At 35.9% G+C, this 16,832-nt stretch overlaps 1 protein-coding gene across 3 annotated transcripts in view; it reads left to right on the top strand.

Moving 5' to 3' along the window:
• Smarca1 (SNF2 related chromatin remodeling ATPase 1) overlaps positions 1–16,832 on the top strand; it is a 73,978-nt gene that overhangs the window by 28,268 nt on the left and 28,878 nt on the right. For all 3 annotated transcript variants that reach the window (XM_021152993.3, XM_021152995.3, XM_021152994.3), the window contains exons 13-18: positions 2,084–2,236; positions 4,062–4,194; positions 5,007–5,155; positions 7,644–7,763; positions 15,557–15,667; positions 16,284–16,397. In XM_021152993.3, the coding sequence (XP_021008652.1) occupies positions 2,084–2,236; positions 4,062–4,194; positions 5,007–5,155; positions 7,644–7,763; positions 15,557–15,667; positions 16,284–16,397 (780 nt within the window). The remainder of the gene's footprint in view (positions 1–2,083; positions 2,237–4,061; positions 4,195–5,006; positions 5,156–7,643; positions 7,764–15,556; positions 15,668–16,283; positions 16,398–16,832) is intronic.

The raw sequence follows: 16,832 nt of genomic DNA, 5'->3' as shown, positions 1-16,832 counted from the left end.
GTGCATGTGTGTTTTTCTTTTTTAATCTTCAAGTATTATTCTTCATTCAAAGATTTGAATTACAGGCATCACATTTGAGTACAGAGATGTCAGACCCATTCTTTCCTCTGGGAGATGTCTTGTTTATATTGCTATTCATATAATCATTTCATGTCTTTTTTACATTTGATTCTTTGCTCTGTGTATCAGCAGTGGAGATTTTTCCTCTCCTCTATAGTTCAGACATTTACCCTTTCCCTATGGGAAACTAACTCAGCTAGTTCAGCCTCTGATCATCATTGGACTTAATTGGTTTCACTTTTATAGGGAACGGACTTAACATTTAGCAAGAAGCTAATATAGGCTAGGCACCCAGTGGTTCTCAATGATTCTCCCAATAATCTGGGTCAAGGTACTGATAAACTTGTGCCACATTAAATTGTGTCTCAGAGGAGTCAAAGGCTTGTGTTTCAGATGTGGATATATGGCTGAGTTGTCATTCATTTCCAGGTTTTTGCAATTTTCTTTACACCAGGGTGCCTGTCATCGAACCTTTTTGTGTTCTGTACTCCACGGTATCGTGCTCTACTGACTATAGTAATGCTAGGCACCAAGTCTCACTAGAACTTAGACCATCTTTTTTTATTGCATTAAAAAATAACTGAGGAGCTGGTGAGATGGCTCAGCGGTTAAGAGCACTGACTGCTCTTCCGGAGGTCCTGAGTTCAAATCCCAGCAACCACATGGTGGCTCACAACCACCCATAATGAGATCTGAAGGCAGCTACAGTGTACTTATGTATAATAAATAAATAAAATAAAAAAAATTAAAAAAAAATAAAAAATAACTGAGCATTTTGTGACTATATATTTTAATATACGAGTACTGAGAGATTTACAAAATCAATTATCTCTGGAAAATCTTTATGAGAAATAATATGTAAGAAGTTGGTACCATACTTTATATATGTGCTATATATAAAGTTCAGAATATTAGTACTTTTAGTCAGGATTATATTGTGCTTCATCACTATAGTTTTAGGAAAATATTTAGCCTTAATGATGTACTGTACATACATCACTATAGTTTTAGGAAAATATTTAGCCTTAATGATGTACTGTACATAATATGTCCCGTTATTGCTGATGATTTAGGTTGTTTCCAATTTTTCACTGTTATAAATAACAGTACAGTGAAAGTCATTATACATATATCTTGTGCACATCTCTGATATTTTTCCTTAGGATAAGTTCCTGGAAGTGGAATTACTGGGTCAAAGGGTATGAACAGTATTAAGGCTCTCGGTGCATGTTGTCAAGTTGCTTTCTAGCAAGGTTGTTCCAATGTACACTCTCAGAAGCAATGTCCCTCTGCTCCCTCATCAGCTTTGAGCATTAATATTTTGATTTAGCTTTAACATGTCATTATATTGTCTGTTTGCATCTGTTTGATAACTGGTGAGAATTTAACATTATTCTTGTAGTAGTTTTTGTATATTTGTATTTATTCTGTGAGTAGAAATTCTTCTCCTTTCAGTCTCATTGTTTTATTGGAGACAGCATTTTCCTAATTAATTTCTACATGAACTTTGTATAGAGGATATTGACAATGTATTAATTTTAAAGATTCATTACTAAATATTCCTGGACATGTCACTCCGATTTTCTCAATTATTTTTCCTTTGTCATGACACTGATACAGATTATCTTACTCTCATTTGCATTTCTCAACTTTTCTCTCTTGTTTATACTGGCATTCTGATATGTTCCCCAAAGATATATTTCAGCTTTTAATTAATTGGAATAGTTTTACTATTATTTTCAAAGGATGCAAGCGAATGATTTGCTTAGTTAAACTTATTTGTATGATTGTTTTATGTTTGTCTCTATTGGTTAACATTTGCAAATTTCATGTATAAAGACATCTTTTCTCCAGCAACTTACACAGTAAGTATAGAGAAACAGTGTGGAAGATGGAAGAATATTATAAACTGTTAGGTTCTGAAGAATTTTATATATAAAGTATAAAAGTATTTTCTCTTTCTTAAAATTTGGAATTTAATTCAGTTTTTCTCTTTTTATATTTCTTTCTTAATTAAAAAAAGGAAGCGATAGATGCCTTCAATGCTCCAAATAGCAGCAAATTCATCTTTATGCTGAGTACTAGGGCTGGAGGACTCGGAATTAACTTGGCAAGTGCTGATGTGGTCATCCTATATGATTCAGACTGGAATCCACAGGTTGATCTACAAGCTATGGTTAGTAACATTTAATGCTAACAGGAAATCATTGAACCACAGAATGTTATTGTTTACATAGAACAAAGATGATGCATTATTACAGTGTAACAGTTTTGGAGTGATTTTTGTAAAGGTTAGATAGAGTTAAAGTTGCTGAATTAATTGTGAAAACAAATAAAAAATAAAAGCTAACAGATATGCTTCAAAGAAAAGTGTAAAACTTACCTATCTATCTATATCTAATCTATACATATACCTATATGTATATCTAATTTGTATATAACCTATATCTATATCAGTTATATCTATATCTAATTTATATCTAATCTATATGTATGTCAGCTTTTTCCTATCTTGAGTATTGAGGAGGCTTTCTGAGTTTATTTAATGAGAAGGATAAACAATCTCATTATTTTGCTTAACAAGTGCCTATTAAAATTTTTAGGTCAGGCATGATGGCTTTTAGTCCTAGCACTCAGAAGCAGAGTGCTAGGGGGCTCTCTATGAGTTTGAGGTCTACTAACGAGTTCCAAGTCAGCTGGGGCTGTATGGCTGGATCCTGTTTAAAAAAAAAAAAAAACCAAAAAACCAAAAACAAAATAACAAAAACAAAAAAAACCCCCAAAACACTTTAGTACTGAAATTTGAAAATGTTAGATTTTAACGTTTGCAATAAAATAATTGGGATGAATAGGTAAAAATGGAAGAAAAGAAAGTGTGCTGTCTGTGTGTGCATGTTCTGTGGGTGTGTATTCCTTCCTGAGAGAGCACATGTGGAAGCCCGAGATTGACATGAGGATGTGTTCCCCAACTGCGGCTCTATCTTATGCTTGAGACAGATTCTTTTCCTTGAAGCTGGAGTTTGCCACTTTGGCTTGACAGGTTGATCAGTGCCCCCAGCCCTGCCCCAACTCTCAGCCTCAGTGCTGGAGCTGTAAATGAACGGCACCATGTCTGGCTTTGATGTGGGTGCTAGAGACCTCAACTTAGGTCCTAATACTTGAAAAGCAAGCACTTTACCCACAGAACCATTGAGTTGTGTGTGTGTGTGTGTATTTAAAATAATGTTTTATTTTTACCTTTTATCACAATCTGGTCACTCAGAGATTACTGGTTGGAATTTAAAGTTTTAGGTATTTGTACAGTATTGAATCCTCTCTGTAAGTAGATTATTGCCACTTGGTTATTGGATTGGATTGTTTTCCCATTTACTACAGGGACTGTTTTCAAGCCTGTTTCTTTGATTCTCCCCACCTCCTCTCTGTTCTCATTTGCTCTGTCAGTTTTTGCATTTTAAACACACTCTCCACATGCTTATATTTTGCCAGAAGTTGCCACCTGCCACCTTTGCTAATTATAAACCATTGGAGCAATTCTAGAATCTTAAAATTATGAAGATCTCATTAATATTTATGAGCTTTTACTATGTATCCCAGAATTGCCTTGGTAAGCAGAAAGAACTGCTTGATGGTGAGATAAAGCAGACTTTTGTAACATAGCAGCCCTTGCTAACTTCTTTGTTCCTTTAAAAACTCCTTGCTCATCCTGGAGATGTTTGCATTTAGTGAGTTAACATTACCCAGTAACTCAGTGCAGAAGTCTTAGCTGCTGTTTGTCCTCATCTCAAAGAGGATTTGCCTTATGACATTCTGGCACACTTCAAGATTTCTTTGTTCCCAGAAATCTTTGGAAATCCTTAACATTTATCATCCTCCTTTCAGAAGTGATAGGTTTAGAGAGATTGAAGTCTGAATTTTATTTTCAGATATTTATAGCATTGTAGTTATATGTCTAAGTCTTGTCTACAGTTGCTAGCATATTACAGTTGGACTTTTTCTGTTAGGATCGGGCACATCGCATTGGTCAGAAGAAGCCAGTACGAGTCTTCCGTCTCATTACAGACAACACAGTGGAAGAGAGGATTGTAGAAAGAGCTGAGATAAAACTGAGACTTGATTCAATTGTTATACAGCAAGGTATTTCTATGTAGAAGCTTCTTTAATTTGAGGAGGTGCAAAACACATTTAGTTTCCTTCAAAGGATACTGCTTTTCAATTAAGGTTGACTGAAAATTACAAACAGTGAAAATAAACTTTTTTCCTTTTATTTTTAGCTCATATTATTATAATTCAGTCATTTCTTCCCCTTCTTCCCTCCAAACTCATATATATATATATATATATATATACATATATGTATATATATATATGCATGTATATGTGTATATATGCACACACATATATTTCTCCTATCTCTTTCAAATTAATGGCCTCTTTTAATTGATTATTATTACATGCATATATATGCATATTCCTAAATATAATATGTTCAGTCTATATAATGTTACATATATGTAAATAATCTTTGAAAAGATGTTTGTAATTTTTTTGTAATTTAGGCCTATGCCCTCAGTACATGAAATAAATTCAATGTTATACTTGAATGTCAATGACATGACTTTTGTAGTATCATATACTATTATTTAGCAGAAGAATATTTGCTTCTGAAAAATTTAAACAAATATACATACATCAGAGCATCTTTTCCATATAGAAAAGTTATCTGAAAAATGAAACTGGAACACTAAAAAAAGTATTAACAAAATACTGAATAGGAAATGCAGTAGAAGAAAAGCTTCTAGTTACTTATTAAGCAGATGATATTAAGCTTGCCAATTTTCTCATAAAGCTTCTTTAAGTATGATTTAGTCCAATGTGCCTGATCAGAACCATTATACTGTACTTTCTTTGAAATATAATTTAACATATTCCATTTTGATCGTTTTTAGGAAGACTCATTGACCAACAATCTAACAAGCTGGCAAAAGAGGAAATGCTACAAATGATCCGTCATGGAGCTACACATGTTTTTGCCTGTAAAGAAAGTGAGCTGACAGATGAGGACATTGTAACTATTCTGGAAAGAGGAGAAAAGAAGGTCAGTTGAAAATAGCACTGTATTTCCATAATGTAGGTTATTTACAACTTATACGTTTCTACATATATGTTGTAGTTGGGTTGAACTGCATGTTTCAAAGTAACTTAAGTTCTTCCTAAGAAGTTGAAGAATTGTCTTTGCTAGCATAGGGTCCTGCTTTCCTTTCTTCTTCTTCTTCTTCTTCTTCTTCTTCTTCTTCTTCTTCTTCTTCTTCTTCTTCTTCTTCTTCTTCTTCTTCTTCTTCTTCTTCTTCTTTTCTTCTTCCTCCTCCTCCTCCTCCCCCTCCCTCTTCTTCTTCTTCTTCTTCTTCTTCTTCTTCTTCTTCTTCTTCTTCTTCTTCTTCTTCTTCTTCTTCTTCTTCTTCTTCTTCTTCTTCTTCTTCTTCTTCTCCTTCTCCTTCTCCTTCTCCTTCTCCTTCTCCTTCTCCTCCTCCTCCTCCTCCTCCTCCTCCTCCTCCTCCTCCTCCTCCTCCTCCTTTCTTCTTCTTCTTCTTCTTCTTCTTCTTCTTCTTCTTCTTCTTCTTCTTCTTCTTCTTCTTCTTCTTCTTCTTCTTCTTCTTCTTCTTCTTCTTCAGGTCAGCAATACTAGGTGGCAGCATTTAAAATTAAGTGACTTTGTGTCCTTTTGAAAATACTGTACCAGTGCATCTTATAATAAATCACACATGGATGGACGTCATTGTGTGATTTTTTTTTTGTACTGTATTACAATACGACCAATTGAAAGTGTTTTGTAAACAGGATGAGACATTAAATCATTCTTTAATCACACTAAGTGTTTACAGTATTGCAATTTTATGTCTGATGCGGCCGTTCCACAATTGATGCTTAGTTTCAAACAGAAGAAAAGGGGATCAGAATGCTCTAATGATTTTCCATGTGTTTATCACCCTTTCTACTTAAAAACAAAACAAAACAAAACAAAACAAAACAAAACAAAACACCCCCCAAAAACCACACAGCTTTGTTTCACCTCGAACTTCCTTGGCATTTTTAATGACATCAGATATTTAATATCCAGTAACGACTCAAACTTTTAAGTGTTTCATAGCTAGTTAGTTGTACTTAAAGAAATATTTCCCCCCTTTACAAAAGTGCAGGTAAAGCCTGTTCACTGCAATGGGTAATATGTTGCCCATAAGCTCACCCTATCTTTGTGTAATTTCCTCCAATTTACTTGGTAAACAACCAGGGTTGTTTGCCTTTTGCCTTAATCATTGTTTAGGTTTTGTGGATTGGACATCAATGGCTCTTTTAAACATGTTCAGGATTGTCTTGGTCCTTTTGCTCTTTCTATAACAAAATACCTGAGGCTGACTACTTTGTAGGGAAAAAAGGTGTTTGGAAGTGCAAGAGCCTGGTGCTAGCTTTGGCTTCCAGTGGGGCCTCGTGGAGGATAGCATTGTTTGGTGGGAGCGAGTACACAAGAGAGAGGAAGTAAGAGTACCCCGGAAGAAGATTTCCTGGCTTTATAACAACCCATTGCCATAGTAATTAACCCAGTCACACAAGAGCTAGAGAGCAGGCCTCTGAGACCTAACTCACTTCTGAGGGAAAACCCTTAATATCTCTTAAAGACATAATCAACATTTCTTTGATGTTCCACAAATTCAATACCATTATGGTGGGGACCAATCTTGCAGTTTATAACCTTTGGAAAACAAACAAAAAATTATCAAAAATGTAGTAAATGTATATCCTGCAAAGGTTCAATTTGATTCTCAAAATGCTTTTGTTTTAAAGGTCATAGAACAATCTTGTGTTACTATATTTTATATCAATATGCAAAAATATTTTAGTTTAACTTTACCTTTATGATAGTACTAGTGATTTCTCTCATTAAAATTATACAATGGAAATTGTAGTATGACAACATCTTTAGTGATAAATGTCCTATAAAGAAACCCTGAGTGAAAATATTTGGAAATGAAACATTTGATTTTTTTCAAATACTTGAGAGAAGTTAAAATCTTAGGTGTGTGTGTGTGTGTGTGTGTGTGTGTGTGTGTGTATGACTGGAGATAGCATGTAGGGCCTTGCATGTTGTACTCTACCACCATGATTTTACCATCATGTCAAGAAAAAAATATATTCTTGCCCCTTCTTCTCTCTCAGCACTGCATTATTTTTAGAATTTTTATCTTATTATTTTATTTTATTTATTTTACGTGTATGGATATTTTCTTGCATGTATGCACATGGTGTGCATGCCTGATGACCCTGGAGGACAGAAGAGGATTTCAAATAAACTTGGATTGGAGTTATGTGTTAGCCGCCGTGTAGGTGCTGGGAATTGAACTTGAGCCTCTACAAAAGCAACAAGTGCTTAAACTGCTGGGATATCTCTCCAGCTCTAGTATTTCATTCTTCTCTTGTAACTCAGCAGAACAGATATTTCATGTCAAACCTGGATTCCAGATAAATAGAAAGTTCACATTTTGTAAGTTGATTCATTGATAATTTTCTCATTTCAATATATTCAACTTTAGACTGCAGAGATGAATGAACGCATGCAGAAAATGGGAGAGTCATCTCTAAGAAATTTTAGAATGGACCTTGAACAAAGTTTGTACAAGTTTGAAGGAGAAGATTACAGAGAAAAACAAAAGGTAACAATACTTTCAGCCATTTGTCTGTCAAGTTTTTGTTTTTCCTTGTAAAATTTATTAAAATAACATAGGCATTTATGTAGTGCTTTAATATAATCTGATTTAATATGATGATAGTCATATTTGCTTTTGTCATTGCTAGTGGAATAGTCTTGTCCCAAGTTTTGGATTAAAAGCATTTCATGTTTTGGAGGGTTTTTGTTGTTGTTTTCTTTGTTTGGTTTGTTTGGTTTTTGGTCTTGTTTTTGGCATATTTGCAGAGACATTACTGGTCTGACAATTTGAAGCCTGAAGTATTCCAAAAATTTCCTCAAATCTTGGAATTTGGGTGCATTTTGGAGGTCAGATGGTTTTGTTTACATGGGGATGCTCAAGCTTCACTACTACCTTTGTTAGTGAAAGGGAGTACAGGCGATCTCATCTCCATCACTAGGTAATACCTATGGGTACTCAGCTTTTTCATGTACCAAAGGTAGATTCTAGTAGTTATACAGAGTGACTTTCATAGGGAATGGGTTAATATTTGTAAAGTAATTAGCAATATGCCTACAAGTGAGTGTCTCAGTTGCTTTTCCTGTTGCTGTGATTAAAAAAAAAAACTTACATGGGGCTGGAGAGATGGTTCAATGGTTAGGAACATGCACTACTCTTTCAAAGAACGAGTTCAATTCACAGCATCCATGCCAGGTGACTTATAATCTCTTAGCTCCAGAAAATCTGTTGCCTCTCTCTCTCTCTCTCTCTCTCTCTCTCTCTCTCTCTCTCTCTCTCTCTCTCTCAAACACACACACACACACCCCTAATTTGAATAATAAAATGTCTATAAAAGAACTTGAAGAAGGGGTGGTTGTTTATTGGTGTACAGTGAAAGGTTCAAAAAGTACATCATGGCAGGGGTATCAAGGCAGAAGGAACTTAAAGCAGTTGATCACATTGTATCCATTATCAGGAAGAAAACAATAAATGCTTTTGTCAGCTTTCAAAAAAATACTACAGAGTTTAATGTTAACATATGTGTTACTTTAATTATTGAAATGTTAACAAATTACCATTAGATTTCCCCTTAATGTTTTTTTTTGTTGTTCCAGTGTCTTCATTTTAGGATTCCACATTGCATCATTCAACAAACAAACAAATACGACTTTAGTACTGTGTAGTGGTATTTTACTTTAATCTCAGCACTTAGAGGCAGAGGCAGAGGCAGAGGCAGAGGCAGAGGCAGAGGCAGAGGCAGAGGCAGAGGCAGAGGCAGAGGCAGAGGCAGAGGCAGAGGCAGAGGCAGAGGCAGAGGCAGAGGCAGAGGCAGAGGCAGAGGCAGAGGCAGAGGCAAGAGTAGAGGGGGCAAAGGCAATTTCTGTGAGACTAGCCAGGACTAGCCAGTAAGTTCTAAGACAGCCAAAACTACGTAATAGAGAGACCCTGTCTCAAAAAACTAAAACCAAACCAAACCAAAATGGAACCAAAAACAAACTAGACTTTATTTTAAGCTCCCAACAAAATCAAATGGAAAGAACATATACCCCTTGTCTCTGACATACACCACACACTCTACAATCAACATCCTATGCTAAAGTGGTACATGCTTTACAATCATGAACATACATTAACACATTGTCACCACTTCATTTACAACGGGGTTCTCTCTTTCAGGGCTTTTAACAAATGCATAGACATCTGCTATTTAATATCATCAAGTATTTTCACTGCATTAAAAATACTTTGAGCTTTACTCTTCCCTGCCTGTTTTTCTCTTGGGTCATGACAAGTGCTCATCTTTTTTATTTATTGTTTCCTTAGTTTCCCATTCTTCAGAATGTCATACCATTAAATGAAGCCTTTTTAGGTTGACTTTCTTCATTTAGTAATACATGGTTCAGTTGCCTTTGTCTTTCTTCATGGGTCAATAGCCCAATTTCTTTTTAGCACCAAGAGAGATTCCACATTCTGAATGTGCGCTGTGTATTTATTCATCTACCTACTAAGGACCATCTTTGTTGTTTCCAAGTTTACGTGGTTATGAATAAATCTTCTGTACACATCTGTATGTAGGATGTCTTAAAAATACAAGATTTTGATTCCCTTGGGAATATCAGAGAATATGCTTGTTGGGTCCTATGACAAAAGTAGGTTTAGATTTATAAATCTAATTAAATCTAATTCTTCCAAAGTGGCTATGGCATTTCACATTTTCCCAGTACCAAATGAAAACTCAGTACACCTCTTTGCCAGCATTTTGGTGTCAAAATATTGGATTTCACCTTTATAATAGGTATATAGGGTTTTTTCCTTATTTTTTCTGCAATTTTAATTTTTGAGATTGTAATATAATTACATCATTTCCCCTTCCCCTTTTATCTCCCAGTAAGCCATACCCTATTCTCTTTAAAATCAATTTCTTAAATATATAAATACAACCTGCTCAGTCTGTATAATGTTACTTGTATGTATGCTTTCAGGGCGGACTATTTGGTACTGTATAACTAACCCATTTGCTCTTGCTGAGGAAGACTATTTCTCCTGATGTCAGCATTCCTTTGTTACCTGTAGTTCTTTGTGTAGGGTTTAGGACATATGAGCTTCCCTCCTGCTTACACTAGCATGCCTATTGGTGTTGTTCTTATTCAGCTTGTATTTAGGCATTTATGTTAGTGAAACTTCGTTAGTGTAGTTTTTTAGACATTTCTAGGAGACACAACCTCACAGCAAACTTTCTCTTCTTCTGGCTGTTAGAAATTTTTTATTTTTCTGCCTTAGTTGGGGTTTCCATTGCTATGAAGAGACACCATGACCAAGGCAACTCTTATAAAGGACAATTGTTGCTAGCTTACAGGTGCAGAGGTTTAGTCCATTATCATCAAGGCAGGAAGCATGGCAGCATCCAGGTAGGCATGGCACTGGAGGAGAAGCTTAGAGTTCTATATCATGATCCCAAGGCTTCTACATCATGATTCCAAGACTTGCTTCTTCAGGCAGCCAGTAGCAGGCTCTCTCTTCAGCAGTGGGTGGAGCTTGAGCACTAGGAGCCCTCAAAGCCCCCCTATACAGTGACACACTTCCTCCAACTGGGCCACACCTATTCAAACAAGGCCACATCTCCTAATAGTGTCACTTCTCATGGGCCAAGAATATTCAAACCACCACACTCCTCTTCTGAAATGATCCTGGAGCCTCAGGTGCAGTAGTTGTGTTATAGATGTATCAGTTGGGACTGGGACCTACAACTGTGCAGTTTGATTGGCTATAGTTTTCTATGATGATCTCTGTTGTAAAGAGAAATCTCCCCAATGTAGGGTGATAGTTACATTGTATCTGTGAATATAAGGATTAATACTCAGAATCCAGTTAGAACTTACGTTGGTTTAGTAAAGTGGTGGTTGTAGGTTCTCTGCGAATAACAATGGCCTCACTAGCCCTGGGTAGTTGGCTAGGTTTTCTAGTACCAGGCATGATTTCCCTCCTCTTCCATGTGTTTTAAGTCCAAATAAAAAGATGTTGGTTGCTTCCAACACCCTCAGGGCTATTGTGCCATGCTGGTCATCATTGTGGTTTATAAATATCATCACTATGTAGGACTGTTGGTTGTCTTCCTCTTTTGGAAATTTGCATGGCACCTTCTGGTACCATGAAAGCTAGTCCTCAAGGAGGCTAGTCTTCAAGGAGGAGACATCTGGATAAGGAACTGTGTCTGAAATGCATGGTGTCTTCAGCATTAGGGACGTTCCTTTGAATTCTAGGGGCAACGAAGGTTAATAGCAATACCCTGAAGTATTTTGGGAGTGTCTTGGGCCCCTCTGACCAACAACTCAAAAGAGGAATTCTCATGCCTGATATTGGGGCTTTTATTGGATAAGTCTGTGCCTCTTTAGGAGAACATTGCCAGCTGAGATGGGAAGATTTCCCTTAAGCCGTCTATACACAGGTGTAGTATATCTTATAGGTATTTTTAGATAGTTACTGTATGATTTCCTTGTGACTTTTCCAGACATTCTTACTGTTACTGTGGATGGGAAGGCATCTGATGAGTTTCTTTCCTACAAATTTAGTATTTGTACTTTTGTGATTGGTAACTATCTTGTTATTGGTAACGATTGTTGGGAGGATTACTGTCTTGGTGTTTGCCTGAGGGCAATTTCCTTATTCCATCTCTATTTCCTACTTGGGAATTTCTGTAAGAAGAAGCTACCCCTTCTCTGTCAATTATTTCTGTCCTTGTTTACTTATATCACTGTAGATTCATGTCTGTGTATTTCTGATGTACAATAGTTTTTATTGTTGTTGTAGCTAAAAATTGGTCTATAAAACACAGTTTTGAACAGATAGAAATGATGTTTTACTAAAGAAGAACTCCTTTTTAGATCTTGATTTTACTGAAAAGTGAGAGCTAAGCCCTTTTACGTGGCATCACACTCACTATACTGACAAAGCTTTCTTGCTGTGGTCTGCCTCTGATAGGTTTTGTTTTTTGACTTATATTTGTCTGTTTTATTTGCAATTTTAACTCAGACTGCTTTGTGCTTTATCCTGCTTAGATGGAGGTGATGGCCTTTCTGCACAGGGTGGAAATTGCCTGCCTAATATGTTTTTTAGATCTAATTATATGATATGACTTTTATTTATTCTCCAATTATTCCTATGGGTTAGTAGTACTAAGACTGTTTTATAAAGTAGAAAAAAAATATCGGTAGAACCTAAATATCACTGGAACTTCTTTTTTTTTTTGTCCTGGGACCCCTTTATGCTCAGCACATCCTATACTACTGAACTGCATCCCTAGCTTCATTCACAGTTTTAGAATAAGATTAGTGTTAGTAAAATAATTGTGTATGTGTAATATAGTAAGCATTTCCATGCTTTGATTTCTAGCAAACGTCATAATTTACAGATAAGCTATATACTTTATTTATTTTTATTTTATGTATATTGGTGTTCTGCTGACATGTATGTATGTGTGAGGGTGTCAGATCCTATGGAACTGGAGTCTCAGACAATTGTGAGCTGCCATGTGGTTGCTGGGAATTGAACCCGGGTCCCTTGGAAGAATAGCCAGTGTTCTTAACAGCTGTGCCACGTCTCCAGTCCCAGATAGGATATATTTTAATTATTTTGATGACTTTTATAATTGAATATCTAACATTAACAGTAGTAGCCAAAAATAAGGATTTTTGAATAATCTCCTTTGAGGTTACATACTATTTCTGTACATTCATGTTTTCTAGATAGGATCATAAATTAAGTTGACCTTGTTTCTAAAGAGAATTAAGAATCTGAAGGTATTGTTTATAAATCTTAGAAATTATACGTTAAGGTAGACTTCCATTTATGATTTGTTGAATCAGTTACATTATTTTACTAGCATGCCTAGTAAGTTAAATCATGGTAGCTGACATTAATCCTCCTATAAATCGACTTGAGTATGTTAGTATTAATATACTTTCTTTCATCTAAAACAAGCCAATTCAGTATAATTTATTCTGTTTTGAAAGTTCAAGAACTGGCCTTTAACATTTATTTCAAAATTCAACATCCAGACTTTCAAACAAACACTGATTGGATGGCCAAATATATTACTTTTAAAAAGTTAGTTTCAAGTCTAAAGTTTTACTTTTGAAAGGTTAAATTGTATGCTATTTATAAAACCTTTTTTACAAGCATGTATATGTGTGTATGTATGTACACATTAATGTTGGTGTACATGTATGTTCACACATGTGTGGAGACCTGAGGTTGGTATCTGATGCCTTATATATGGAGGTAGTGTTTCTCTCTTGAAATCATAGTTCACTGATCAGGTTTGCTAGATTGCCAGCTTCCTCCAGGGAATCCTCTGTTGCCATATCCTGAGATATTTATAAAACCTTTTTTGTCCTCATTACTGTCACCTAATACGTGAATTCATTTGGTACAAAAGCCATAATTCATCCCCTCCTTTACCTTAGTCCTTCCCTCCCTCTCTTCCACTGTTCTTTCCTTCCTTTGTTTGGTGTTGAACCCTGGGCTTCTTACATGCTAGCCAAGTTCTCTACTACTGACATACATCTCTAGCCCTAGATGTGGATATTATTTTATTTAGGCACCACATTATAAGTTCTTATAACCTTTTAGAGACATTAAAGGCCATTTACTCTAACCTTTCTTGTAATTAAGAAATCTCACTTTATAGGGTGAGCAAGATGGCTCAGTGAAAGCCTGACAACCTGAGTTCAGTCCTTGGAATCCGTATGGTGGAGAGAACCGACTCCTAAAAGTTGTTCTCTGATCTTCGCAGGTGCGACATGGCATGAACATGCATGCACACATACACACACGTGCACCCACAAATAAGTAAACAGATATGATTAAAAACGAAAATCTCATTTACAGCTTCTCCAATTGATGACAGCTTGTGTTTCAATACTGAAGTGCTGGGATTCCTCCCTCTCTCAGGGTAGTTCCTTTCACTGTTTGTCATCTTGTCTTTATGTATTCTAGGCAAACAGTCTACCATTGAGCTACTCCCCTAGCTGTGTTAGATTATATTGCACAATGGTGTTGTTTCTTGTAACTTTGCACATTGGTTTGAATCTTAGAAATAAATAATAATAAAAAAACCCCTAATCTTTGTTATTGCCCAGACTTTGACTTATCCACCCTAACTTTGGGATTATCTTCTTGGGACCATGTGAAAGCATGTAGATCCCTAACCGCCCTCATTATCCTTAGTTTATTATCCACCATTTTCTTAACTGGTTTTGGGGATTGAACCAAGGACCTTGTGCATGATAAGCAATTGTTCTACCACTGAGTCATAGGCAGCCTTGCCATCCACTTTTTGCCTATGGTTCCATATTGAAGCCAACCTTAAGGTAAGAGATAGGACAATTAATGATACATGAATGGCCTTTTAAAGGTCTCATGGTTCATTATATTTAAAGTCACTAGGCTACAAACTATGAAATTGAGAAAAACAGGAATGAGAAAAATTTTCCTTGGACTCCAGAACTGTGTGTTGTCAGTTTTGTTTGTTGACTATTAAAATGCACTTTCTAGCTGACAGTGGGGTAGGTTTTATAATGCTGCAAGCCAATGGTAATATTAATTTTCATGTGTAATAATACCTTCTATTTAACTGTTGAAGTTACTGTGTTTGGTGTTGTGGCTCCAACCCAAGGCCTTGCACAAGTTAATCATATACTGTACTACTGAGCTAGATTCCCAGATCCTTTGTGGTTATATTTAATCCTACAGGTAAGTCTTAAGTATTCTCATTTCATGAAAAGCAAAGATAATCCTCAAAGCAATATGACCAGTGAAATGCTAGGATTCAGATTCAAATCTGAATCTTTCTGATTCTAGTGACTTTTCTCCACTGCACTACAGCTTACCTTTCTTGAAAGTTCCCTTTGAACTTTTTTTTCTTGCTTTGAAGGGGTGACTGACATGCTGTTTCTTGTCATTTTCTAGTCTGACCTACTGTATGTTTAGAGTTACCAGAATCAATATTATTTTTCTTTTTATAGAGTTACTCCTTATTTACTTAAATTGGCATTAGATGCTAAATGGGCTGTCCAGATCATTCTCAATTAAGAACTTAATTGAGGGAAGAACTTAAAAATTATTTTCAAAAATGCAAAACAACAATAACAAAAATGTCTTCGCTCTTAAACTTGATCTTCAACAGTGCTGTGGAACTTTGCAGGTAGAAGTAGGATTTATGAAGCAGGTTTTAATTGCTTCTAATTACTGCCTTATTGCATGTGGTGCTGAGGAAATAGTCTGCAGTAATTAAACCTCTTGTTCTTGCTTGTTGTGTGTAGCTGGGTACAGTGGAATGGATTGAACCTCCTAAACGAGAACGCAAAGCCAACTATGCAGTGGATGCCTACTTTAGAGAGGCTTTACGTGTCAGCGAGCCAAAGATCCCGAAGGTAAAACTGGCCAAGGCCACTTCTTACGTGCTGTTGTAGAATTTTCTAATAACATGGTTTGTGATTCAGATTTTCTTATTACTTCCTAAAATATAACAACACAGCAAAAACTTAATGGGAAGTAGCTATATGAATGGATTCTATCGTATTTAATTTTCCAAATGTAAAAAAAAAAAATCACCAGCATGACTTATATTAGCTGTACTTCATGAGAACAAATTATTATTATTTTTTTAATTTATTTTTTATTAGGTATTTTCCTCGTTTACATTTTCAATGCTATCCCAAAAGTCCCCCATACCCACCCCCCCAATCCCTTACCCACCCACTCCCCCTTTTTGGCCCTGGGGTTCCCCTGTACTAGGGCATATAAAGTTTGCAAGTCCAATGGGCCTCTCTTTGCAGTGATGGCCGACTAGGCCACCTTTTGATACATATGCAGCTAGAGTCAAGAGCTCTGGGGTACTGGTTAGTTCATATTGTTGTTCCACCTATAGGGTTGCAGGAGAACAAATTCTTTTTTTTTTTATTACATATTTTCCTCAATTACATTTCCAATGCTATGAGAACAAATTCTTATGTATGTAATAGTATGTAATATATTTTTCTCTCTCAGGCTCCTCGGCCTCCAAAACAGCCAAATGTTCAAGATTTTCAATTTTTTCCACCGCGCTTATTTGAGCTCCTGGAAAAGGAAATTCTTTATTATCGGAAGACTATAGGTTACAAGGTAATTTTTCAAATTCGTGTGATATAATACTTTAAAATTATTTTGTTTGTTATGAGTGTTTTGCCTGCATGTTTTTCTGTGCACCATACATGTGCATGGTGTCCATACAGGCCAGAAGAGGGTATTAGGTTCCCTAGAACAAAAGTTACAGGTCACAGTGAGCCACTGTGTGGATGCTGGGAAATGAAACTGGAAAAGCATCAACGTACTCTCAGCTGCTGAATCATTTCTTCTAGTCTCAATAATCTTTAGCATACTGGTGTTGTAGAATTCTCTTATAACATGGTTTGTTATTCTGATTTTCTTATATTATTGCTAAATCATAGGTCCTAAAATATTACAACACAGCAAGCACTGGTTAAAATAGACAATGGACTCTATTCTATTTACTATTAAAGAATATAAGAGCACAGAACATTTTGAACCAGAAGTAAT

The sequence above is a fragment of the Mus caroli genome, unplaced genomic scaffold (assembly GCF_978045245.1).
Source record: "Mus caroli unplaced genomic scaffold, Mus_caroli_1 scaffold_5, whole genome shotgun sequence".
NCBI classification, from domain to species: Eukaryota; Metazoa; Chordata; class Mammalia; order Rodentia; family Muridae; genus Mus; species Mus caroli.
Note: the sequence above shows the minus strand (reverse complement) of the source record. Positions and strands in the feature narration are given on the sequence as shown.